The 27,627-nt window shown below is 38.9% G+C and overlaps 1 protein-coding gene across 1 annotated transcript in view; it reads left to right on the forward strand.

Annotated features, from left to right (window-relative positions):
- Positions 1–27,627, forward strand: part of Morc1 (MORC family CW-type zinc finger 1) — a 165,167-nt gene that overhangs the window by 75,912 nt on the left and 61,628 nt on the right. Inside the window, exon 14 of the mRNA XM_036203849.1 lies at positions 2,986–3,140. Coding sequence (XP_036059742.1) covers positions 2,986–3,140 — 155 coding nt within the window. The remainder of the gene's footprint in view (positions 1–2,985; positions 3,141–27,627) is intronic.

Consider the following 27,627-nt stretch of genomic DNA (forward strand, 5'->3'; position numbering starts at 1 on the left):
AGCCTGGTGCTTGGGTGTAGATCTGCTTCCATCAGTTACTGGATGAGGGCTCTATGATGACTGTTAGGGTAGTCACCAATCTGATTACCCAGGTAAACTCTCTCCACTGTTGCTAGTAATCTAAGCTGGGGTCATCCTTGTGGATTTCTGGGAGCTTAACTAGCACCAGGTTTCTCCCTGTCCCCATACTGTCTCCCTCCATCAAGGTATCTCTTCATTTCATATCTGGACCACATTTTCCTTATCCATTTATCTACTGGATAATAGACAACTAGGCTGACTCCATTTCCTGTTATATATTGACTAGTATAGTAGTAAACATGGATGTGTAAGCATCACTGGGATATGCTGATAGATACTTTTAGGTAGATGCCCAAGAATGAGAGAGCTGGGTCATGTGATGCTTCTGCTTTCAGTTTTATGAGGAACCTCAGTTCTGAATTCCATTATGACTACACAAGTTTGCATCTCTGCCAGCAGTGAATAAGTGTTCTTCTTTGTCCACACCCTCATCAGTATCTGTTGTCCTTTTTTTATTTTGATGATGGCCATTCTAACTGGGGTGAGACAAAATCTCCTATTTCCCTGATGGCTAATGATGGTGAACATCTTTTCAAATATAACTTGGTTATTTGACTTTATTCTTTTCAGAATTATGCTTTTTAGTTCATTCATTCATTCAATTATTGATGGTATGATTTGGTTTTGTGGCATTTAATTTTTGCAGTTACGTGTCCCGGATATTAATTCCCTGTCTGATATGTAACTGGCAAATATTTCTTCCGCTATGTAGGTGATCTCTTTGTACTCTAGTGATTGTTGCTTTTGCTGTGCAAAATCTTTTAAATTTTATAATCCCATTTATAATCTTGGAGTTATTTCCTATGCTATTGGAACCTCACTCAGAAAATTCCACTCCTGTGCTTATATTTTGAGGTGTTTTTCTCTGTATTTTCCTCTAGCAGTTGTAAACTTTCCAGTCTTACATTATGACCTTTGACCCACTTTTTAATTAATTTTGAGGCCAAGGTGGGAGATATGGGTCTAGTTTCACTCTTCTATGTGTGAAAATCCAATTTTCTGAGCACCAGTCTTTTCTACAACATGCATTGTTGACAGCTTTGCCATAAGCAGTGATTGTGTGGGTTTTTTTCTGGGTTCTCCATTCTATTTTGTTGGTCCACAGGCCCGTTTTTAAATATAGCTCTATAATACTTCCAGTATTGTGATCCTCTTACTTTCACCCCCTAATGATTGTTTTAGTTAATTGGGAAGATATTTGTGTTTCCATATGAATTTTATGATTTTCTTCTAGTTTGGTGAGAAATGCTCTTGGAATTTTGATGGGGATCACATTGCATCTGTATATTTTCAAAATAATAGTTATCCTTATCCATGAACATGGGAGATTTTCCCTAAGTCTCTTTCTTCAGTGTCTGAAAGCCTTCATTGTAGAAGCCTTTTATTTCCTGGGTTAGGTTTATTCTAATAGTTTTTGATACTGTGAATGGGATACCTCCCCCATTACTAGCATTTTAAAAAGCTATTAAGTCATTATCATGTATAATTAATATGTGCCAATAAAATACTAAAAGATAAAAACACAAGCTACTGAATTTTTTATAGTGAACTTTGTGTCTTAGAATACTGCTGGAAGGATTTCTGAGACCTAATAGTTTTCTGGTGGAATCTTCAGGGTCTTAGAAATACAGGATTGTGTGATTGGCGAGTAGGGATAGTTGAGTTCTTTTTTTTATTTGTAGAATTATTTTTTCTTGAAACTCAACTTAGTTGGCTCTTTTGCTTAAACTCTTAGAGCATTTAGCTTAGCAATTGGTATTTTTAAGCCTTCTGTCTTTAGATCTTCTGACTATTGGCCTTAGCATGCTATTCAGGCACGAGTACCAAAGCCCTTTCCTCAATTACCCAGGTAAAATTGGTCCCTCCTGTCACACCCACTTGTCACTTTTCACGTAATTTTAGCACCCACTTTATTTTCTTAAAGCCACTTATCACCATGCGGAACGGTCCTGCACATGTATCTACTTACTAACGGCGTACCTGCCATTCTAAAGTGCCTGAGCAGCAGGGACCTTATCTTTCCTGCTCTTGTCTAAAAGTTCCTAGTTTCTGGAACAGGTCAGGAACGAATAAAGGAGAGTTGGGTGAAAAAGGCAGAATACTAAACAAGGAAGTCACAGCAGGCCTTCTGTGTGAGGCACATTTAAACTTCCAGAATGAGGAATGAAGGGAGACAGGGTAGAAGAAGAAAGTTGTGAAACATGAAGCTGGCAGGGGCATCAGTTTGGGGAAGTGTGATGTATGCTGTGGCAAGAGCAACGGGGAACTGTGGTGTTCTGTAACACGGGAGGCTTCACCCGAAATCTGATGATGTCAAGAATCAAAAAATCCCAGTATATCTCTCCTGTGGCTCTAGAAAAGCAGAAGAAGGGAACCAAGAAATTTTGCACATCAGGTTAACAATCAGATACCTGTCATTACCCTCCTGGCCTGTTAATGTTCCCTTACTAGAACTTAGTGAACACCCCAAGGACCCCTGTGATCGTGAGATGTGTAGCCTGACAGTTGAAATGAGGACAAAGAAAATGGTTCTCTCTGTCTAGTATCAGGCATAAGAGGACTGGGGCAGGCCATTTCAGGAAGACACTGGTGTTACTGGTGTTCTTGCTAAAAATTTGTTCCTTTTTCCCAACCTGAACTCCCCATATAAGTAACAGGTTTGGAAAGAGTATTGCCAATGGATTAATGACATACTGAGGTGATATTGTAAGATATAACCATATTCACCAGAAATCACCATGGATAATGAAATCTCTTCAAGATAGCCTAATAACTCTGGTATGGCCCACACCAAGGCAATGGATTTATTTGTGGATAATTTGGATGCAAGTGACAATACCAGTTTGCCTTTTCTTTTCCTTTAGCCAGATTTTACAAAATTGATACGTGTATTTACTTCCTCAGACTTGGAGCAGGTGTGATTGGAATTGTAAACATACCCCTGGAGATCATGGAACCATCCCATAATAAACAAGAATTCCTCAATGTCCAAGAGTACAGCCATCTTCTGAAAGTCATGGGACAGTACTTGGTCCAGTACTGTAAGGACACCGGGATCAGTGAGTATTCCATGGTCATTGTAAGGGATACTTTAAGAGGTCTCAGTCTTGTAAATTAAGCTGAAAAGATGATACTGATTTAAGCAACCAGTAACTCCAAGCTAGGAAAAAGGGTTTCTGCTTTGAAAAGAGACTGGGGTTGTGACTCAGTGATGAAACCCTTGTAGAACTATGAATTCCATCCCTGGCAGTCCATGATCCAAATAAGTAGCAGTGAAAAGGGAGCAAGTTTCATAATCTTCCCCAGAGTAATGCTATGAAAAACAAAGCATCAGGTGGTCATCATGGCTTACACCTTTAGTCCAAGTACAAGAGAGGCAGAGGCAAGTGGATCTCTTTGAGATCTAGTCCAACCTGGTCTACAAAGGGAGTTGCTGGCCACCCGTGGCTACAAGTCAGAACACCCCCTCTCTCACATGCACTCAGGCACACATGCACTCAGACATACAGCTGTGCACACGCATAAAGTTAGACTACAGGTTGCAAGAGGAGGGCAATCAGCAGTATCATGTGGTAATTTATCATGGCACAGGGAGGCAGAAGACAGCTCCCAAGAGCTCAAGAACCCTCAGAGAGTCTCCTGAGGCGCAATTGTCTGGGAGCACATAATCCCACACGGACCTGAGAATTTCTTGCCATCTCATACCATGGAATAATACGTCAACCTGTGTGAATATAGATAAGTAAGATGGCATTCTGTAGATCTAATACTTGCTGAGAATACTAATACTGCAAACATTTCAATTAAAAATGAATGTTTGGAAACTTAAAAGGTACATACTAGTTATCTGGAAAATTTCATCTGTATCATCTCACTTCCTAGAGATACTGCAACAGTGACTTGCTGTCCTATGTGTTAATTACACAAACACTTAAGTTAGGCAGACAGAGCACTTCATTTATGAAAAGGAAACAGATTAGCTACTCTTAATCTGTTCAGTGATTGGCTAGAAGTATGTATAATACAAGGATATAAAAAGTAGTCTTCTACCCTTGGGACAATTTAAGAAGTTATTATTGCTCCACTTGAAGTAGAGTTTTTTCTACTTTTTAGAGAATTTTCTTTTTTGTGTACTGAAATAGCACCTGAATATTCCTTATCAGTGATATAGAGAGACAGATGCAGGTTATAGGACCACAGAACAGCCTGATGCTGTACCAAGGGTGTGCTTAGTGCCATAGTTTATCTATGTCATGTTCTATGGACCATCAACATCCATACCATATATATCTCCCCCTCAAAGACATATTTGAAGTTATTACTAGGCACAGAGATTACTACATTGATTGACAGGTTCTACTTAAAGCTGTAGAAAGCACAGAAAGATATAAATGCACATTGTGGTGATATTGTGTTCCCCAAAATATTGTGCACCCTAATAAATTTATCTGGGGTTAGAGAATGGAACAGTCACTAGACAGACATAGAGGCCAGAAAATGGTGGCACACACACCTTTAATCTAGCATTCCAGAGGCAGAAATCCACCTGTTCAAGGATACAGCCAGGCATGGTGAATCATGCCTTTAATCCCAGGAGTGATGGCAGAAAGAGAAAGATATATAAGGCGTGAAGACCAGAAACTAGAAGCATTTGGCTGGTTAAGCTTTTAGGCTTTGAGCAGCACAGTTCAGCTGAGATTCATTCTGGATGAGGACGTAGAGGCTTCCAGTCTGAGGAAACAGGATCAGCTGAGGAACTGGCGAGACCTGTTAAGATTCGTGCTACAACACATGGAATCATAAGCATAAAGGGAGTGAAATAGAAGTCAAGCATGTGCTCCTTGGTTTTCAAGTGTTAACACCATACAGAATGAAAGCAGTGAGCATTTGAAATTGTGGGGCTCTTGTTCTCTTCCTAGCCTCTCAGGAATGCAGACCTTAGCCTCCTAGCCTTGTAGTAAGGAGTGAAGTTCTCAGAAAGAGCTAGCACACATTGAGAGGTCGTAGAGATGTCTCCACCAGCGTACTTGGGGTGTCCCGGTCCTGGTGTGTGTGGAGCTTCCTCCACACTTTGGCGTGGTGTGTGTGGACTCTCAACAGTCCTATTCTCCCATCTTGGCTGTCACTTGCCACCTCTCCTCATCAACTCTGTTATTCCCCATCCCTATCCTATTCCTCCCTCCTCAACTTTCCTGCAAAATCCTCTCAAGTGATGTAATATGGTTCAAAATAATTTATGTTTCTGTGTCTATTAATACTAGTTAATAACACTGTTTTTCTAATTCTATAACTGCTTGTGAATTATTTTAGGGTTGGGGGATATTTTTACAAGAGAAAAAAAAAGATACTTGGAAGGAAGACAGACCAGAAGCAGAGTGGCAGACATGGGCAGTGGTTCCTGTATTACACAGTCCTTCCAATTCCACTGAACTGGAATTCAGTCACCGAGGTCTGACCTGATAGTTTCAGTAATTGATGAACACACTGACCTTCACCAGAATAGCAGGAGTCATATAATGCTTGACTAATACTCTTAGAGCCAGTACAACAGGGCACACGGTTTTAATGAAGAGTATTTGAGAGGGTTTTTTTTTCTCTTTGCCTTATAAATAAAAGATGCAATCTTTGTATTTGCTGTAAATCTGATCTGTTCCTATGGAAAATTGGGCCCTTGTGAAAATTCGAATCAGCAGAAAGAGCAGTGCAGAGGGAATGAGTTTGTGTCACTTAGCAAATCTGCATTTACTTTTGGCACAGTGGATCCTGAGGTTATCAGAAGTAGTTTTCTCCAAGGCTGACCTCACCACACTGTTGGCTGCTGTTTCCCGAAGTCCTCTGTATCCTGACAATGCTATTGCTATCCATCAGCTCTGAGGAGGAGGGAGAGAAGGAGATAGGGATCATGGGGTGAGACATCAAATGACATTGGAGGTTGAATGGAATCTGTTATGCAGAAATGTGTTATTAACTCTCTCAAGTGGATCAGAAGGGAACTGATAGCCAAAATACAATCTATGATGCAATAAACATAATCTCTCCTGATAAAATTCAATACATTCTTGGTCAATAAAGAACCCCAAAATTGCTTCGTCTAGTGGCCTTCATCCCCTCCATCTCATTGTTACTTAACCCTGAGACATGGCCTCCACAGAGGCAAACATGCTACTTCTTCAGGCTTCCTTGGAATCTCAGTATCAAAGTATTTGTAAAGTGTTTATAACTTCTCAGCTTTCTCATGTTTTTTTTTTTCCTTCAGTCTGCTATGGTAGGGGTGAGAATTCTAGAACTGACCAATCAACATAGTCTACTCTTGTCTAGTAACTTCTAATCTAGTTGCTGTGGTCTGAATATTGGGTCCACTTCACATTAATAAGTTGAAACCCTGATTCTCCAAGAGGATGGGATTGGGAGGAGGCCACTTTGGGAAAGGTTAGGGAAAGGTGAGAGCAGAGGCCCCATGATGGAGATTAATACTATAAAAAAGGAGCAGAGGGTAGAGTGAGAAGGCACCATTCCTGGATTAGAAGGTGAGCCCATAACTCCAAGTCAGTCAATGCATTGTTCTTGGACTTGGCAGCCTTCAGCAGTGTGAGAAACAATTTTCTAATGCTCAGAAGTCACCCAGTCTACACAACCCAAATGGACTAAGACACAGGGCTAACTTGCTCTGACAAACAGACACAGAATTGTTGCCTAGTAGACATGAATGAGAAGGAAAGCCACAGCCAGTGTCTGGCAAGCTCCAGTCTTTAGGTTAGGAAATGCTTCCCCCAGGAAGTGATTAGTTCTGAAGGACAAATAAGAGTGGACAGGCTAAATTAACTCTCCTCACATGAGCCATGGGGGATAGGCTTAAAGTCTCTCCACTTGTCAGCCATTAAGATCCTTGAAGGTAAGTCACATCTCTGTTTAGCCTTGTCCTACCTTTACCAACAGCTCCAAATTCATTGTTTATTCTTCATGTGGACAGAACTCAAGAGTTCTCTCATTCTGGCATTTATACTTTGAAGTATCACCTGGAAGAAAGTGTTCTAGAGGAAGTGTAGACAGCCTTGACTGAAATAGGATCATCTCTTTCTTTGAAGTAGTTTCTATGTAGCTTGATAATGCATTAACTATTGGTAAACACATTCGTGACCCTCCATGCAGTTCTTGCTAACTAAAAAATTTAACAAAAAATTGAATGTGAGTTCATATTGAGCCAGACTTACCTATACATTTATCTTTCTGGAAGTAAGCATTGTTAGTCCCTAGTGTACAATTGTACATTTACTCCCCTTAAATTTTGTCACCTTTCTTGACCCCATTTATTTGAGTTGTCAGGGTTTTATCTGTTGCTAACTTAACAGCTGGAGTATTAGCTTACAATATTTGTGTACAGTAAATGTTCTCTATGATTTCATGCAAATCCTGTTGCATAAGATGGAGAAAGACAAGCATTAGGGCCTTGACTGATGGTCTCCATTAAGGTAGAAATGGATACGTGGGGCACTGGCTTCCTAATTAGGTTGTTACCTAAATCATATCAATTTCCAAATTTCTGCTTAATTTTGAAAGTGAAGTTTAATATTCTTAGGGTGAATACTTTCTTAAAAGATAGATAATACTTGCTACCTGGGTATAGCTGTCTGTTGTATAGCAAGATTTCACTTCCCTAATTAGTTTCTAAGATGTGGGAACCTCACTACAAGGAAAATGGACTGCTACACCCTTCTAGGGACATGTGGAGGGAGGAGGCCTGTGTAACCAAAAAGGTGAAAACATGAGACAAGTTTAAGATCTAAACCAAGAAAAAAATTCTTATCTTTTGAATTTTACTTTATGAAGTTACGGGATTTATATATTTATTTTGGCTTTATTATATTACAAATATTGTATTTTATGAATATCTATAATTTTTATTATGCTCTTGTGGATTGAATTGTGCCCTTCTGAAATTCATATTTTGAAGCCTTACTCCTAGTACCTGAGGGTGTGGCTGTTTTTGAAGATAGCGCCTTTAAAGAAGTACTTAGGTCAAGATGGAATTGTTAGCATGGACTCAATCCCAACAGGCCTTGAATCTTTGTAAGAACAGATTTAGTCACACAAAGAGACTGTAGAGACAGACATAGTAAAAGAGACTGTTGGGGAATATACCAGAAGGTGGTCGTCTGCAAGAAAGGCAGAGACCACAGGGACAGGAGCACACAAAGGCCGTGGGACAATACATCAAGAAAGTGGCCTGGCTGCTAAGGTAGACCAAGGAAAACGAGGGGAATTTAGAACTGGAGTAAGGATAATTACACAGAAGCCCCAGAGACCTCTCATTTAGCCTTGACAATGAACAACCAGTAGGGAAACTAAGTTCAACTCTTCTTTCATCTCTTCCACCACTTGGATTGTGAAAGGCAGAATTCGGAAAATTCTGTAATTATAGCCATGAGTATCTTAGCATGTATTTCTAAAAGTAAGTGCCCTTTAAAACCACAGTGCAAATACCAGACCCCAATTTGTCAGAACTTCCACAGTATGATAAATTATCTAACATCTTATTTGTATTTAGAAATTATGTCCTATCTTGATGTAATCCTCAGGACTTCTCTCTCTTTTACACCTATTTCTACCCCTTTATGTATCCTTAAAGTTTTCTCTTTTTCAGGTAGAACTGGTTTCATTGTCTTGCGGTTTCCACAGAGTATAGAATTTACTCACTGTGTTTCTGTTTGATACACTTTTCTATTTTGGTTTTGCTTTGTTTTTGTAAAGTGGGATAGAAGCCCAATCATATGTGATTTAGATGTGTTTTAGCTTGTTAAGAGGGTTCTTCTTGTGGCTCAGGCAGTACAGTACCTTAGAACAAAGCCCTGTTTTCAATCCCTTGCATTGCATAAACCAGGTATCATGGCTCACACCTGTAATTTTAGCACTTAGGAAGTAGAGGCAAGAAAATCAAGAATTTCAAGGTCATTTTCAGCATACATTATTAGACCCTGTCTTCTATTGAGAGGCACGAATGTATACTTCTTTCTCTTTTAAAGATACTAGTAGTAGATATAATTAATCTCAAATCACATAGAATTCCAAACAATATACATTTTATCCTACTGTAGCTGCAGGTTTTTCTGTGTCCCGCCCAGTCCACAGCCGCTCAGACCCAAGTAAACATACTTGGCTTATATTAATTAAAACTGCTCGGCCTTTAGCTCAGGCTAACTATTGACTAGCTCTTACACTTAAACTCATCCCATTTCTGTTAATCTATATGTTGCCACATGTTCCATGACTTTACTTGTGTACCATTACATGCTGCTCCCTGGACAGTGGGCTGGTGTCTCCTTTCAGCCTTCCTCTTCCCAGAATTCTCTTTGTCTGCTTATCCTGCCTATACTTCCTGCCTGGCTACTGGCCAATCAGTGTTTTATTAAACTAGTATACAAAAGCATTATCCCACAGCATTCTACCATATTTTATATTTTATTATCTCTAATAATTCTACCAAGAAAAAATTCCTGATTTAAATGGAGTCACTATCTAGTGGTGAAGACAACCCCTAATCTTATACTATCAAATAAAATCCTCAGTTCAGGAATAGATTATGTCTTGTTGAGTTGTTGACCAAAGGGGTCAGAGTCACTATCTAGTGGTAAAGACAACCCCCAATCTTATACTATCAAATAAAATCCTCAGTTCAGGAATAGATTATGTCTTGTTGAGTTGTTGACCAAAGGGGTCCTCTAGACACCCTCAAACATTACAGGCTATCTTGCCAACACACACACACAAAACCCCACAACCTAATAGTAAGACTCTATTTCTGAAGACACCCTGCTGAGGATATCACTCTGTATAAATAGTGCTGATTGGCCAGTAGCCAGACAGGAAGGATAGGGTAGGCGGGACAAGGAAGAGGAGAAGGCTGGGAACAGAAAGGCTGGGAGGAGACACTGCCAGCCGCTGCCAGGAAAAGCAACATGTAAAGACAACGGTAAGCCACAAGCCACGTGGCAAAGTATAGACTAACAGAAATGGGTTAATTTAAGAGTAAGAGCTAGACAATGTTAGGCCTGAGCTAATGGCCAAGCAGTTTAAATAATATAAGTGTCTGTATGATTATTTTATACGTGGGTTGTGGGACCATGGGAGCTTGGTGGAACCTGGAGAGAAGCTCTCCAACTACAACACCCACTTACTTATATCATGGAACCTGGAGAAACAGAGCTGGTGCCCCATGGGTAAAAGCTTTACCCATACTGATTAGCATTTATGGTGCTGGAAGGTATTCTGCATGCTACTGGAAAAGAAAAATTGATCATCAGTATTACTCAGCTACAAACCCTGTAACTTATAATAGCAACCCGTCTGAAAGATATATAATGTTGGCAATAAATATTATGTTAGTAACCAACCACTTAAAAAAATGGATTTAAGGCCCAGTCCATGAGATGGAACCCATGCCTTGACACTGCTAAACTAGAACTTGAAACTAAATAGGTCATGGCCCTAGGGGAAAACCTATTCCTGTTACTCTACTAAATGAGCATAGTGATAAAATGACTTCTATCTACATATTGCTATACTCACAGATCAGTGTCTTGCTCAACCCTCCATAAGTGGTGGTTAACACAGAGACTATAACCAGACACTGTGCAGACAGTGAGAGACCTTGGAACACTAAACTCCAAATAGGATGTCTTCATCAAACCCTTCTCCTTGTAGCTCAGGGATCTAAGTAGAAGGGGAGGCAGAAAGATTGTAAGAGCCAGAGGGATGATGGATGACTCCAAGGAAACAGCATCTTCTAGACTGAACAGGGCTGACGCACATATGGACTCACAGAAACTGTGACCACATACACAGACTTGCACAGCAAGAAGAGGAAGTGGACATAGGGTCCTATCCTAGCAAGAACCTATTTGCAGTTGACACCTTTGAGGAAAGGGAAAATCAGTTTTCTCCAATGGAGTCTGGGTATGCCAGTCACACTTCAGGTCAGACACTGTGCTCAGGAGTAAGTTGGTCAACACAAACTAGACTCCATGTATTCTATGTGCTTTTTTGTTTGTTTGGTTTGGATTGACTTGGTAGTTTTTAATCATTATTATGTTTGATTTGAGAGAGACATAAAGGAAAGGAACATGAAGTCTGGTGGGTAGTAAGAAGCAGGGGATCTAGGAGAATTTGGGCAAAGAATATGAACAAAATATACTGCATACAAATTTTTTAAAGCCAACAAAATATAAATAAATAACTTCCTGTCAGGTACACATTAGTTGGTATTTTTTACCATTTGACAGAGAAGCAATAGAACTTTCTCCTGCTAAATATTGTGGTGAATGAAAGCACAATGTGGGAGGAGTTGAAGATAATTAAAATACGGAGACGGGGGGGGGGGGGACGTTCTGGCTGGTGGGCTAAATGGAATGCATACTCTGTTTAGAATTGATAAATTCTCTTCTGCTCCTAGCGAATACCAGAGCAGTCAGGAGTTCACCAGAAGAGTGCCTTCTGCTGGAAACACAAACACATAAATCCCAACTAGCCAACTAAACAAACAAAACTCACACTTTTAGCTCTTACCTGCTGCACAGCTTTTGTTGGGTGACTGGAATTATCATCACCAAATGAATTTGTATTATGATAAATGAATTTATTTTTTATTTCTTCAGTGAAATAAACTACATTTCACAAACTATGTCTGAGGATCTCACTTATTTGAAAACAAGGCACAAAGATGCTGGCTCCTTGTTTGGCTTGGAATTTAATGCAGTTTGATTTTTATGTCTAATTTTTACTGCCGTGCCCAGATCAAGACCTCAAAACTGTGTTTATCAGCCTGCTAATTAATGTTCACCTTAATGAAGAAGATCAAGTTGTAGTTAAGGACTTTGGACTTAACATAGTCACAGATCTAATGTTTATCATAAGGACTGTAGGCACCAAAATTAAATAGTATATGCTTTTTTTGGGGGGTCATGTTATATGAGTAGATTTCAGCTACTTTTGCTACAAAATCAAGCTTAAAAAATGCCAGGAATGCCAGGGTATCTATGTGAGATACTGGCTGTTTTCATGTCTTTCACCAAAGGAAGCTTTATGCTATTTACATATAGCGCATCAAAATTATATTCTATTATACTTTAAATATACAGCACAGAATCTTTACTTTAAAAAAATACTAATTTCTCTAATCATGTTTAAAAAACCAGTTCAGTCAGAATTAAATTATATCAACAAAAATTAAATTAGATTCTTATAGCTGAGCATGGTGGCACATCCTATAATACCAGCACTCTAATGGTTGAGGCAGGTGGGTTGTGAGTTCAAAGCCAGCCTGGCTTAGGGAGACCAGTATGATATAGTTAATTAAATTTAAGATATTATTATTTATAATTGGGTGAGGTTTATTAAATCACTTATCAGGTTTCCTGTATTCTGAGTATTGTTAAGAGAGTCCTGCTAGAAAAATTACCTCCAAAGTATAGAGAAGAGAGACTGATCTTTTAGTTACAGAATTTTGACATTTTTTTTTTCAATAAATTATTACAGGTTTTAAAAGACTCCTGAAAAGCAATAATGTAAGCACTACATTTTTGGCATTTGGAATTTGTTCTGAATAATATATTCTATACATATGTAACAGTAAATGTAATTTTCAGAGTTTTTTCACAGATCTCTCGTATAGAAAATGAGACTTTAATTCTGTATGCATTAATTCTAGATTTTTAATGGAATGAACTTGTTGAATCTTCCAACAGAAGTCTCAAATTATATAATCTGTCATAATTCTGAGTGTTAGTTGTGAGCTTGTGGCCTTTTACTCTTCACAGAAGTAAATGGAAGTTTTAAATCCATCTAGTTTAGAGACACTAAAGTAATAATAATTTTGTAGTCAATTGTGGTTCATCTGCACAACTTATTTTATTGGTGGCTGGAAATATTTTAAATGTATTTTGAAAAATTAATTACCTTTTAAGCTCTGAAATTTCACATTTAGCTTCTGAGTTACATGCAAAGGGAGAATTTAACACCTTCATTAAAATATACAAACATAAATATCACTTAGTAAGCTATGTATTTATTTATTATTGTACGCCACTCCATTTGTAAAGGCCAACCTAAAACAGTGAAGTATCATTGTTACTGATTTTGTTTCTTGCCAGACTAGGTTAGATGAAAAATTTTTCCAAGTGCAAACTCTGAGCCTGCTCCCGGTAGATGCAGTTCAGAATGTCACTACCTATGTGCCTCTTAACCTCAACCATCATGATGACTTTGCAATACATGGATTTTGAAGAGAAAAGAGTCAGAATAGCTGTATAACTCCCGATGGGCTGTGTGAGACATTAAAGAAACAGAAACTGAGATGGTGTGCTTCCTATCCCTGCTGTCTTTCTGGCCTTCTTACTTATGAATACATTTTCCTCATGTCCAGAATCCAGGCCACAGCAAATTTGTTCGGATACCACCATGGGCACAGTTGAAATTGGTTGGGATGGCTTTTGTGTAATGAGTATCATTGAGACTGCACCAGGAGTTAGTAAGAAGTGTTTCTAACCCCTCAAAAATCCCCTTGATTTCTGTGCCTTCCATCTCTTCCTTGTGTTTGTACAGGCCAGGCCAGGCCACAGACGAAGGTCAGGGACAGATTTCTGGCTTCTGTTCTCACATTCCACAATGTGGGTCCCAGGGATCAAACTCTTTTACTGCTGAGCCAGAACACTGCCCTTATCCCAGCCTTGGCTATCCCTGTGGCTTTTATTTGAAGACTGTCTTCACATGTCTGGGCTACTGAAATTTCCATTTCAGCCTTTAAAAAGTAATTATGTAGCTTGTATTTATGTAATAAGTAAATTTAGTATTATGTAATCCCTAAGGAAATATGTAAGGAGAGTGGATTTCAGCTGTATAATTACATATTCAATAATCTGAATAAATCAGGTAGATATTTTAAAAGGGAAACCATTCAGCTCTGTATTTCAGGTGCTGCAGTCATGATATTGTAGAGCCATATCTTCCAAGCTTTCCCCATCCAGCAGGGAATAGAGGCAGCAAGTGAAGGAGATGTGCGGTGTGAAGTGTCAAATGTTGAAGGGTGGTGTGATCACAGATCAGGGAGAACATCACCCAGCCTGGAGCATGTGTGCTGGGGCTGTTAACTCCATGGTTTTCCCACTCTTGCGGGGTTTAAGTTGGAGATCACCATGGGCATCCATCTCTCAAGTTAGCTGTGTTGCATCAACTGTCTTACGTTTTCTGGCAGAGACTTTATTTCACCAAACAGGTTAATAAGGTAGCTTGTCAGGAATAGCGGTAGCGGCATTGCTGCAGAATGCTAAGCTGCCTGCTGAAGCCGTGCTGCGTTATGAAGCTTAGCTTTACTGTGAGAATGGTGGTTATGGAACAGTGACATTTAGAGAGATGACAGATGCAGTACAGCTGCAACATGTATGTCTGTAAGTCTCTTTCATGTCCCCCTTTTACTAAGGTAAAATGTATACAACAACATTTCCTGTCTTTACCTTTTTTATGTACAAGCCAATGTCATTCAGTACATAATACTGTGTCGCTGTCTCTCCCATCGTTTGTTTCCATTTCCAAAACACTCTTGATATTTTAAAGCTGAAAGTCAGTTGTCATGAAACAATAACTCATTTCCACCTCATCTTCCTACTACCTTCTTTCTGTGAGTTTGGCTCAGTATCCAGTGGGAAGGCGGTTCTACAGTGTTTGTCCTTTGCAACTTTGTTTTACTTAACTATATCTTCAAGGTCCATGTATGTTGAAGCATGTATCAGAATGTCTTTCCCTTGTATGACTGACTGCTAGTCCATGTTATGTATGTATTATGTTTTGCTTACTCTTTTGTTTGTAGACACTTGGGTTTCTCCACCTGATTTATTATGAATAATGCTGCTGTAGACAGTTGTACAGATCCTTTCTCTTAGCAGTTTTAAAGACTTTTGTTCTTGCTAATAGTCACCATGGTGTGCAGTAGATCTCTTGAACATATTCCTCATGACTGAAGTCTTGGGTCCTTTGGCCAGTGTCTCCCCAGCTGTGTCTCGAGGTTCTTATAACCATTATTCTACCCTTGGTTCCCATGAACTCAACTCTTGTCGGTCTATATGTGAGTGAGACTATATGATGTCTGTCTTTTTGTGCCTGGTTTATCTGTCTTAACTTAATGCCCTTCATGTGCATCAATGCTGTTGCAAATACAGGATTTACTTCTTTTTTTTCCAGTGCCAAATGTGTATATTTACTATGTATTTTAAACAATTCCTTTATCAGTGGACACTTAGATTGATATTCTATGTCATACCTATTTTGGGAATAATGATATAATGAATATGGGAATGGAAATGACTACTCAACATACTGAATTTATTTCCTTTGGATATATATATATATATACACATTCTAAAGTGAGATTTAAGATCATATCATAGTTCTTTTATGTTCGGTATTGGCTGTACAAGCATGCATTCCTACCAACAATATACAAGTTCTCTCTCTCTCTTTCTTTCTTTCTTTCTTTCTTTCTTTCTTTCTTTCTTTCTTTCTTTCTTTCTTTCTATACTTTCTCATAAATCCCTGTCATCTTTCGCTTAAAAAAAAAAAAGACACTCTTGTTATGTAGCCATGACTGGACTATAACTTATTGTGTACACAAGGCTGACTTTCAACTCACTCTGATCTACCTGCCTCTGCCTTTTGAATTTAAAAACATACACTAGCTATTGTTCACCTACTTGGTAATGGTTATTTTAGCAGATGTTAGATATATCTCAGCATAATGGTTTTGGCCCACATTTACCTCTATGTCCAAAAGTACAATTTCTGGAGAATTTGATAATTCTATTGAGTTTTAAAGAAGACATCATTTTTTCCATGGTAGCTTGTGCTATTTACCATTTTCCTTGCTGACTACAATGCACAGGGGTTCCAGTTTCTCCACATCCTCTCTAACACTTATTGATTTGTTTTGTTTTTATTGATTTGGATTTGTTTTGTTTTGCTAGGTTGCTACCCTAATGGGTGAGGTGGAGTCTTAGGCATCTTTCTCATGATTTTGATTGTCATTGCATGATGATCAAGATATCGCATCTCCTTTAATGTGTTTATTGGCCATTTGGATGCCCACTTTGAAATGTCTAAGTACACCTCTCTCATTTACTATTTGAGGCAGGGTCTCACTGAATAGCTCACATTGGCTTAGAACTCACAGTGACCCTCTAGCTTTAGCCTCTGAGGTGTCAATATTACAGAAGTGAGCCACGATATCCTGCTCCTTCGTCTTTTTTGAATTGGGTTTTATTTTGTTGAACTTTGAGTTTTCTATATAATAGGGACATCATTCCATCAGTGGATACATGGTTCACAGATACCTTCCTGTGTTCTGTTGACTGCCTTTTTACCTTGTTGACAGTGTTTCTGAGAAACTGTTTTCATGAAGTCCATTTTGTCTATTTTTTTATTTTGTTGTCAATACCTTTGTGTTATATCTAAGATGTTGTAGCCAAGTCCAATGTTGTGAAGATTTTTCTCTTGTAGTCTTATCCTCGGGTGCCATCATTTTACACCTTACATTTAGACAGCAAGCCCATTTTGAGTTCATTTTTGTGTATGATGTTCAGAGTCGAGGGTCATTGTATTACATGCAGATATTCAGTTTACTTAGCAGAATTTATTCAAAAGATTGTCTTCTCCCTGCTGAACAATCATCCACTTTTGCCAGAAATAATTTGTCCATGTATGTGAGTGTTAGGACGAGGTTGTCTTACATGTCTAACCTCATGTCCATGCTACACTGTTTAGAGTTTAGATTACTCAAAGTGTTAGTAAGGCTTGATGTTAGGAGGTATGAGTTCTCCTGTTTTATTCTTTTTCAGGATTATTTTTGACTAGATGGATTTTTTTGTTTAGGAAAAGAAGACATTGGCATTTCCGTAGGGACTGGGTTAAATAATATATAAATCTTTGGGAGAATATTGGAATCAATCCTAAATCTCACAGTATGTAAATATTATCTGTCTCTACTTATATCTTATTCAAATTCTTTATAAATGTTTTATAGCTTTCATCTATAAGGTTTTCATATTTCACTGTGAGTTCCTAAATATTTTACTCTTTTTGATGCTGTTTATTGTCAATTAAATAGTTTTTTGACTTCCTTTTTGGATTGTTCTTTGTCTATAAAATTTTAATCAATTATGAACAATGATTTTTTTCTTCTATTTTGTTCAATTTGTTTGCTCTAACAGGTTTTTTTTTTTTTTTAGCATGTGCAGTGTATTCTAGATATTAAGCTTATATCAGATGTAGAGACAATTTTACTTTGTCCTTTCAATTTGAATGTCTTTTTTTCTTGCCTAATTGTTCTAGGTAGGATATCCAATATTTGGCTTAATAGAAGTGTAAAAACCAGTATCTTTGCTATGTTCTTGAGCCTAAAGAAAACTTGCAGGATTTTTTTTTTTCTGACATTATTATGATGCTCGTGGTGGATTTTTTTTATATGTGACTTTTATTACACTGAAGGAAGGCCCACCTAGTTACTTGAGTGGTATTCTGTTGACTTTTGTTTGTTTTGGTTTTGTTGTTGTTTTATAATAAATGGATGCTGGATCTTTCACAGATTGCAACATTGTTTGAAGTTTTTGTGTAGTCCATAGCCCCCTTATTGTTTTACTATGGTACATTTGCATTGCACATTGAATTATGAATAAATACTGCTTGATCGTGACATATATTATTTTTAATACATCATTGAATCCAGTTTGCTGGTATTTTATTGAGAATATTTGCATCTATGCCTGGGGAATGTTGACTTGTAATTTCCTTTCTTTGTAGAACATCGTCACAGAATTGGCATTAAAAGTAGTTAATACCTCCTTCATAGAATGAGTTACAAAGGAGTGTTCTGCATCTTCAGGATTTTTGTTGTTGTTGATTTTTTGTTTTTTGTTTTTGTTTGTTTGTTTGTTTTTTTGTTTTTGTTTTTTGTTTGGTTTTTTTTGTTTTTGTTTTTTTTGAGACAGAGTTTCTCTGTGTTGCTTTGTGCCTTTCCTGGAACTCACTTTGTAGACCAGGCTGGCCTCCAACTCAGAGAGATCCACCTGGCTCTGCCTCCTAGTGCTGGGATTAAAGGTGTGCGCCACCACCGCCTGGCTTTTGTTGTTTTTTTAAGAAAAGTTTGCGAAGGTTTCATGTTAGTTTTTCTTTGAATAAGTCTGATGTCAGTGTCTATTTTCAACTTGAGGGAATCTAGACACACCTGAGAGATGTGTCTTTGGTCATGCCTATGGGGTGTTATCTTGATTACTTTAATTGATATGGAAGACCTCTGTTAATTGTGCATGGGATCATTCTCTGGGCACGGGAACCTAGACTTCCCAGGGAGAAAGAGAATGCTGTACCAAGGCATGCATTCATTGCTTTAGAATCTTCACTGTGCATGTCATGTGACCAACTATTTCAAGCCCCTGCTGCCTTGACTTCTGCTCTGATGGATCTTAAAGTGTGGGCTAAAAGAATCCTTTTCTCCATAAAGTTGCTTTCGTTAGAGCACGTTACCATAGCAACAGGAAAAGAAACCTAGAAGCCAGCACCCATTGCAGGGCGTGCTCTTGATTACAGATTCAGATTCCTTCCTCACCCTACATCTGTCCAGTGTGTTCTGTTTCCTCCTGGATTTGTCTTGGTAAGATTCGCCTTTGTTGGAGTTTGACCATTACGTACATTTCCAATTCACTGCTATGTCATTGTTTATAGTAGTATCCTATTTTTCCCCTGTAGAATTGGTAGTCATGTCCTTTTCTTCATTTATTATTTTATTGACTTGAATCTTTATCTTTTTTCTCAGTCCATCTAGCAAATGTTTGTAAGTCACAATTTTTTTGAGAAAAAAAATTTATTTTAATGATGTTCCTTTTTTATTATTTAGTTAGTTCATCTTTTATCTGACCTTTATGTACTTCTTTTTGCCAGCTTTAGGTTTAGTTGACCCTTTGTTTTCCCAGTTTTTTTTTATTATTATTATTATTATTATTATTATTATTATTATTATAGAGCTTGGTTTTAGACTTAAGATCATCATTTTTTGTTTGTTTGTTATTTATTCATTTATTTTATGAGACAGGGTTTCTCAATGTAGCTCTGGTCATCCTGAAACTTGCTCTGTAGACCAGGTTGGCTTTGAACTCACAAAGCTCCACCTACCTCTGCCTCCAGAGTGCTAGGATTAAAGGTGTGTGCCACCACCTCTTGGCAAGATCATTTTTTATGAGCACTTTTTTTGTAGCTATAATTTCCTTTACAACATTGTTTTTGTGATCTTGTCACAAATTTTGGTATATTGAATTTGTTGTTTCCATTCACTGATAAGTATTTTCTAATTTCTTCATGATTTCTTCTTTAGTTGTTGGGGCCTTCTGATTTTCATTCTTTTTTTTTAATTTCATTCAAGTTATAGTCATCTGGGGAGAGAGACCCCCACTTGAGGAACTGCTTCCATCAGACTGGCCTGTAGGCAAGTTTGTAAGGCATTTTCCTAATTAATGGTTGATGGGGACATTCCTAGCTGACTGTGAGCAGTGCCACCCCTGGACAGGTGGTTCTGGAAAGAAAGCAAATAGAGCAAGCCATGGGGAACAAGCCAGTAAGCAGCATTCCCCAGTGGTTCTGCTTTAGTTCCTACCTCCAGCTTCCAGCTTGACTTCTTGCCCTGATTTCCCTCAATGATGGACTATGGCATAAAAGTGGAAGCCAAATAAATGCTTTCCTCCTAAAATTGCATTTGGTCAGTGTCTTTGTTACAGTTTCTATTGCTGTGAAGAGACACCATGACCACAACAATTCTTGTAAAGGAAAACATTGCATTGAGGTGGAAGCTTACATTTTTAGAGGTTTAGTCCATTGTCATCATGGCAGGAACTATGGCAGCTGGGAGTATGGCAGCATGCCGGCAGACGTGGTGCTGAAGAAGTTGCTGAGAATTCTTCATCTTGCAGGCAACATCTTGCCTGTAGACTCTGGGCAGTATCTTGATTGTATATGAGCCCTCAAAGCTCACCTCCACAGTGACACACTTCCTCCACAAACACCTCACCTACACCAACAAAGTCATACCTCTTAATAGTGCCACTCCCTTTGGGGGCCATTTTCTTTCAGACCCCCACAGTCAGTGTTTCATCATAGCAGAAAGCAAACTAGGACAGTGTTTAATTCTCCAGCTTCCTTTTCTTCGTTTCCTTTATTCTTCTTTCTTTTCCTTCACTTTCATGCCCCTCTTTTAAATGAAATCACATACCTGCAATCTTTTTTAATGTTAGTTTTGAGATTATAATATGATTACATTATATTCCTCTCCTTTTCCTCCCTCCAAACCATCACACACGCCCCTCCCACTCTCCTGATTCAGGGAAAAATCCAGCTCTCTCACCTGCTGTCCTCAAGCTCCCAGGCTTGGGGATTCGCTCAGGCTTCTGAGTCCTGGGAACACTAGTTACACCACCGAGCCTGACTCAGTGGAGCTTTGTTTCTTTGATTTTTTAAAATGATATCTAATTTCATCTTATTGTGGTCAGAGGAAATACAATACGTACCACACACATTTTCTTTTCTGAGTTTGGAAAGATTCACTGCAATTAGGATTCAGAAAGTTTCTATAGTTAAAGTAGGTCAAGGAAGATGAATGGAATGAATTTAGAATGAAAGATGGGAGGTGAAAGAAACCCTGAAAATCTGATTTACTTATTTATTATTTATATTACTTATGGACTAGTTTAATTACTTGTTTATTTATTTTGAGACTAAGTCACGCACTTTAATCTAGGCTCATCTGAAATTCACTATGTGGTCTAGGCTATCTTTAAACAGAGAGCAGTCCTCCTGGAAGTCTTCACAGGTGAGAGAACCAAGCACAGCTGCACATCTGGATTTACAGGGATTGACACAGCCATTAGCTGTGGCTGCCATAAAAACATACTGTGGGTGACATGATGGTGACAGCAGGAAGTTGTTTTCCAGCAGTGTTAGAGGCTGGAAAGTCCTCTGTCAAGGCGCAGTGGGGTGGCTTTCCTTTGGAGGCTTCTCTAGGTTTCTAGGTTGCTGCCATCTATGCTATATGACCTCTGCTCTGCACAGATGTGTGGACAGGAGGACAAACTCACCGCTGTGTCTTCTGGAGATGTTTTCAGTCCCTCCCTAGCGATTTCTCTTGTCTGGCATTTCTATCTAAATTTGTTGCACTAGCACCGACAGCATGGCCATGGTCACTGGTTCTTACTGCTTGGACACAACCATGGTGTGGACGTGACTGCCTACTACTCCGTCTTCCTAAAGCTCTTGGAACTTGATTTTAAGATCTATAAACGTATATTTCTGTTTTCTTTCATTCATTTTCCACCTGCCCTTTATACAGGCAAGCCTTTAGAGTGGGAAAAAAGGGAGAAGGCCCCAAGGAAAAACAGAGTGAAACATTCTAACCAGTGCTACAAAACACAAAGCATCTTTAGATTACTATGGACAACTCTACACCAACAAATTGGAAAACCTAGATGAAATGAATGAGTTTCTATACACTTACTTCTTTCTAAAACTGAATCATATACATAGCATAAAAAAACTGTGTTAAAAACAAAGCATTTGTCTCCTTTATAGCAGAATTTTGCCAGTTTGCTTCCTGTTTTGCTTAGTTTATTGTTGGGTGCATCTGTTTGTAATTGTTTTATCTTCTTGCTCTTTTGAACCTTTTATTAATATAGAGGACTCTTCATTCTCTCTTGTGACCTCTTTTGCTTTTAAATCTGTTTTGGTGAATGTTTGCAGAGCTGCGCTTGTTCTATTTTGGCTGCTTTTTTGCAGGAAGTATCTGTTTTTGTACTTTTATTTGTTACCAGTTTCCATCTTTGTGTCAAAGGAAATGTCCTTCTTCATTGTCTCATTTGCAACTAATTTGCATCTAGGCAGCACTTCTGGAAACCATATTTTTAATTCATTGTAATATTCGTTTTTTGAATGGAGACTACATTCTATTTACACCAAAGTAATTGCTGATAAAGAGGGGCTTTGGTCATTGTGCTAATTGTCTTCTGGATGCCTTACAACTTCTTATTTGTTCCTCATTTCTTGTTTTACTTTCTTCCTTTGTGTTTGCCTGATTACTGTAATGAAACATTTAAATTCCTTTCTCCTTTTTTTTTTTTTTTTCCAGACAAGGTCTCATGATGCAGCCCGGGCTGCCCTCCGATTTGTAATGCTGCTGCCTCCACCTTCAGAGTCCTGGGATTATAGGCTTGCACTATTGTTCCCGACTTCATTTCCCAATTTCTGTTATGTGTATTCTTTAGCCACTTTCTGTGTGTGCATCATGTTTAACACACTGAAGTTACAACATTTTAATCTGACTGCATAGTAGCTTTACTTCAGTTACATTTCTCTCTCTCTCTCTCTCTCTCTCTCTCTCTCTCTCTCTGTGTGTGTGTGTGTGTGTGTGTGTGTGTGTGTGTGTCTTGACCTCTTTCTTATTTTAAATGTTGGTTTGTTTATTTTGTTTGCATGTCTGTGTTCTAAAGAGAGAAAGGAAAGGCATGGGGTTAGGTGGGTAGGCAAGTCAGGAGGATCTGGGAGGGGTCAGGAGAGAGAAAACCGTTATCAGACTATATTGCATGAAAACAAATCTATTTTTAGTATATATATACATACATACATACAATATATACATATATTCATATCTAAACACACACATGTACAAACGTGCATGCACACACCATAACCAGCAGCTTCTACCCCTCAGCCTATTGAGTCTTCTTCTATCTTTGTCTTTCAGCAGCTTGATTATAAAGGGTGGTTGCTATATGTTTGAATTTGTCCTAGCTAGAGGTTCTTAAGGTTATTAGATATGATATTTTTATTAATGCCTTTAGTCAACTATGGGGAAAATTGAGTCATTTATGTAGGTGATCTTTGTTTATGTTTCTCCTCTTTCTGGAACTCTCTCTGTGTGGGAGTGAGTGTCTGTATGTGTGTTATGAATCGGTACGTACCATGTTTGTGAGCGTGCAGCCAGAGCCTGGGGTTGACATGCAGACTCTTCCTCATCATTCTTCACTTTAGTTTTTGTAGGAGAGTCTCCCACTGAACCTGGAGGTCACTGACTGGGCTAGGCTAGCCAGCCATCAAGACCTAGCGATCTTCTCTCTGCCTCCCCAGTGCTGATCACAGGCATGGATTGCCACATTCAGCTTTGTAAGTGAAATGTGGAGGATCTGAACTCAGATCCTCATGCTCACACAGCCGTTACTTTACCAACTGAGTCATCTTCCTAACCTTCCCCTTTCTAGAGCTCTGGCGGTGTGTATGTTGGTCCACTTGGAGGTGTCCTCCTGGTCTCTTAGGCTCTGTTCACTTTCTTTGGGTCATTTTCCATTCTGCTCCTCAGATAAGTATAATTTTCATTATTGTGTCTTCAACTCACTGGCTCCTTCTTCCTGCTAGAATCTGTACTTGGACATCTCTAGTAAGTGTTGATAGACGGTTTTGCTCCATAATTCCTTTTGGTCTTTTTAAGACTTGGGTTTCTCTGGTACTTTTATTTTTGATTTACATCACTTTCTTGATTTTTCTCTCCTTCTTTTAGAAGTTGCTCTAAAGTCTTTGTAGATGTTTTCCTTTTGCTCTCTATGCCTTATGATGTTGTTCTTGAAAACTGTGTGTTGGAATCTGCGAGCCTTGTAACTCTGGAAATTGATTCTCACCTAAATTGATTCTCACCTTTGCTGCCTCTTACGTTTTATTTTGGTTTTGTTGTAGAGGGTCTCTGTGCGGAGGATCAGCCTGAGATGTAAACATAAATCTCCTCAGGCATTTCTGATTTTCTATCACCTTCTGGTCACTTAAATTTCTCTTGTACACATTGATGTTTTTGAGTCTAGCTTGCCAAGCATAGTTCCCAAAAGGAAAGAACACGGAAAAATGAAGGGTATTGAAGAAAAAAGGTAGTAGTTCCTCAGCTCTCTGGGAAATTATTGTAACCAGTGGACACGTGTGACATCAGTGGCCCAACCTTGTCCTCTGCTCCTTTAGAACCTGGGGGGTGGGGGGTATTGGGAAAGCAGGGATGTTTTGCTTACAGGGATGTTTTTGAGGTGTGTACCAGCTGTTCCAAGGACACACACACAGCCGTCTGTCACAGGGCTAACATGTATAGGTTGGGTAAGGACTACCAGCTGGGAGCTGAACTGGCTTTGTAATCCTGCTAGGCTCCAAAGTTCCAAAATAGTTACACTCAAGAGATTCTACCAGTGATGATTCCAACTAGAGGTTAAAATAGGTTTGAGAGCATCCTACTCTCTCTTTTCCCAGAATCCTCTCATTCTTTGTTTTAATGTCTCACATTTCATCTTTATATTAATCCTATAAGGCAAGTTACTGTAATCATTTACTTTTTATAATTATAGTTTATTATTTTTATTACATTTATTTATTTTATGTCTGGGGACATGTGTAGAGGTCAGAGGACAAATTGTAAGATGTGGTTCTCTCCTTCCACATTGTATATCCAGGGATCCAACTCATGTTGTTATACTTGGCACCAAGCACCTTTGCCTACTAAGCCATTTTATTTGCCCAATACTCACTTGATGGATAAGAAAACTTACCGGCTTGCCCAAAATTTTGCAAATAATATGTAGCAGAGCCAGAATGTACTTGTCTTAGTTAGGGTTTCTATCACTGTGAAGAGACACCATGACCATGGTGACTGTTATGAAGAAAAGCATTTCATTGGGGCTGGCTTAGAGTTCAGAAGTTTAGTCCATTGTTATGGCAGCAAGGAAAGCGGGTAGACACAGTGCTGGAGAGGTAGCTGAGAGTTCTACATGAGGATCCACAGGCAGCAGGAAGAGACAGTAAGCCACTAGGCCTGGCATGAGCTTCTGAAACCTCAAAGCCCACCCCTTGGTGACAGGCCTCTTTCAATAAGGCCACACCTCCAATAATGAATGCCACTCCCTATGAGTCTATGGGGGCCATTTCATCCAGACTAGCACAGTATTCTACATCTTTTAAATCTATGGAACACCCTAAGATAGTACAGATAAAATAGTTATGAAATCAGAGAAGCAAACTCTCATAAGCCATGTCAAATTCAATAGAGTAGTCTTTTGGGAGCTTGAGAAGTGGAGAATGTGGTAGACTAAGGCCAGATAAAAGGGCTGCTGGGGATACAGCTCAGTTGGTAGAGTGCTTGTCTCATATCCCATGACCCGGACTTTAATCCCCAGTACCATGTAAACCGAGCTCAATTATGCATGCACTCAGAGAGGGAGACAATGGGATCAGAAGTTCAAGGTCATTGTCTTGGTCAGTGTTCTATTGCTGTGAAGAGACACCATGACCATGGCAGCTCTTATAAAAAAAAGCACTTACTTGAGGAATTGCTTACAGTTTCAGAGCTTTAGTCCATTATCAGCATGGTGGGAAACATTGTGGTACACAAGCAGACATGGTACTGGAGAGGTAGCTGAGAGTTCTTGGTCTACATCTGGATCTACAGGCAGCAGGAAGAGAGAGAGAGGGGGAGATGTTCAGCCTGGCTTGAGCTTTGAAATCTCAAAGCCCACCCTCAGTGACACACTTCCTCCAACAAGGCCATATCTCCTAATCCTTTCAAATAGTGCCACTCCCTGGTGACCAAGCATTCAAATATGTGAGCCTAGGGGGGCCATTCTCATTTATATTACCTGAGTCCTCAGCTAAATGGGGATTTCAAGGACAAATAATAAGCAAAGGGCAGAAACTGAGTCTGAATCAAAAGCTCACCAGGCAGATGCCTGTTATTTGTTTTTTACTCTTTTGGGGGGCCTGCCACCCAGCTCCCAAATAAATCAGACATGGAGGCTTCTTAATTATGAATGCCCAGCCTTAGCTTGGCTTAGTATCTAGCCAGCTTCCCTTAACTTTAATTTACCCCATCTACCTTTTGCCTCTGGTCTTTTCCCATTCTCTTACTTCTGTAAATCGTAATCTTACTCTGTGGCTTGTTGTGCAGCTGGGTGGCTGGCTCCTGGAATCCTCCTCCTTTTCTGGCTCCTAGATCTTCCTCTCAGATTTCTCCTTCTATACATCATCTCTGCCTGCCAGCCCCGCCTATCCTTTCTCCTGCCTTGTCATTGGCCGTTCAGTTCTTTATGAGACCATCAGGTGTTTTAGACAGACACAGTAACACAGCTTCACAGAGTTAACCAAGTGCAACATAAACAAAAGTAGCACACCTTAAAGCAATGTTCTACAACAGATGACTAAGGATGGTTTGGAGGAAAGACATAAGTAGAAATTTGATGAGGAGCCAACATGGGAATCTAGGGATCTGTGACATCTTTTTAGTAGCCCTGCCCATGAAGAAAACCTCTTTTGAAGACTGACTTTTTGGCCTCCTGGTCTTAAAATTAAACATGTAAAGCCCGAGTTTTTACAAGGATAAAAGGTATAAAGAATTATTTATGTGCACTCTATGTGATTACATGATCACATGTGAAAGTTGCTGGAAGAATGGCTGTTTCCAGTATCTCTAAGGTTTACACTTCACTACACATTTTTGGAAATGTGAACATGGGTGACCGTTCTCTGTGGATGTATTTCAGAAGTTACATAGCCATATGGCCAGGCAGTGGTTCTCATATTGGGTAAAATAGTAAAACATAGTTCTTACTTTTTTTAAAATTAAAGACCCTTTTAAAATAGTACATGTACATGTAAAAATACCAAAAGTGTTCACAAAAAGTAAAGTAAAAAGTAAAAGTATCCCCCCCCCCACCCCGCTAACTTTCCCCGTAACTTCTTTTCTTCTCTAAAGATATCTACCATTAAAACTTTATTTGAGGTTGGAAAGATGGTTAAAAGCACTTCATGGTCTTGCAGAAGACCCAGGTTTTTTTGTCCCCAGGACCTACATAGCATTTCACACCGATAATTCTAGTTCCTGGTGATTTGACATCTTCTGCCTTCTGTGGGCACCAGGCACACATGGCACACAAACATACGTGCAAAAAACCACCCATTCACATAAAAAAAAACTCTTGCTGGGTGGTGGTGGTGCACACCTTTAATCCCAGCACTCAGAAAGCAGAGGCAGGCAGATTTCTGTGAGTTCAAGGCCAGCCTGGTCTACAGAGTAAGTTCCAGGATAGGCTCTAAAGCTACACAGAGAAACCCTGTCTCAAATAAAATAAAATAAAATAAATAATAAACAAACAAATCTCTCTATTTTTTTTTTAAATAAAACTTTCTCCATACTTTGAGAAAAGAATGTCCAACCTGATATTATATGTGTACATATTTTATAAGTCACAAAAACTTTAAAATATTATCTGGTGTTGCCTTATAGCTCTTTAAAAATAAAAGCTGTGTCTTGTAGAGCCTGGTAATCACTACATTTAGCTCTTCCTCCCTCCTCTTCAAGATGCTCAGGGCTCTTTCACTATTTGGAAATGGAGTTTATCAGTTCGTCTTAGGCTTTTATGTGATTTCCAAATTTTGACTCTTCTAACAATGCTGTATGCA

The sequence above is a fragment of the Onychomys torridus genome, chromosome 12 (assembly GCF_903995425.1).
Source record: "Onychomys torridus chromosome 12, mOncTor1.1, whole genome shotgun sequence".
Classification (NCBI taxonomy): domain Eukaryota; kingdom Metazoa; phylum Chordata; class Mammalia; order Rodentia; family Cricetidae; genus Onychomys; species Onychomys torridus.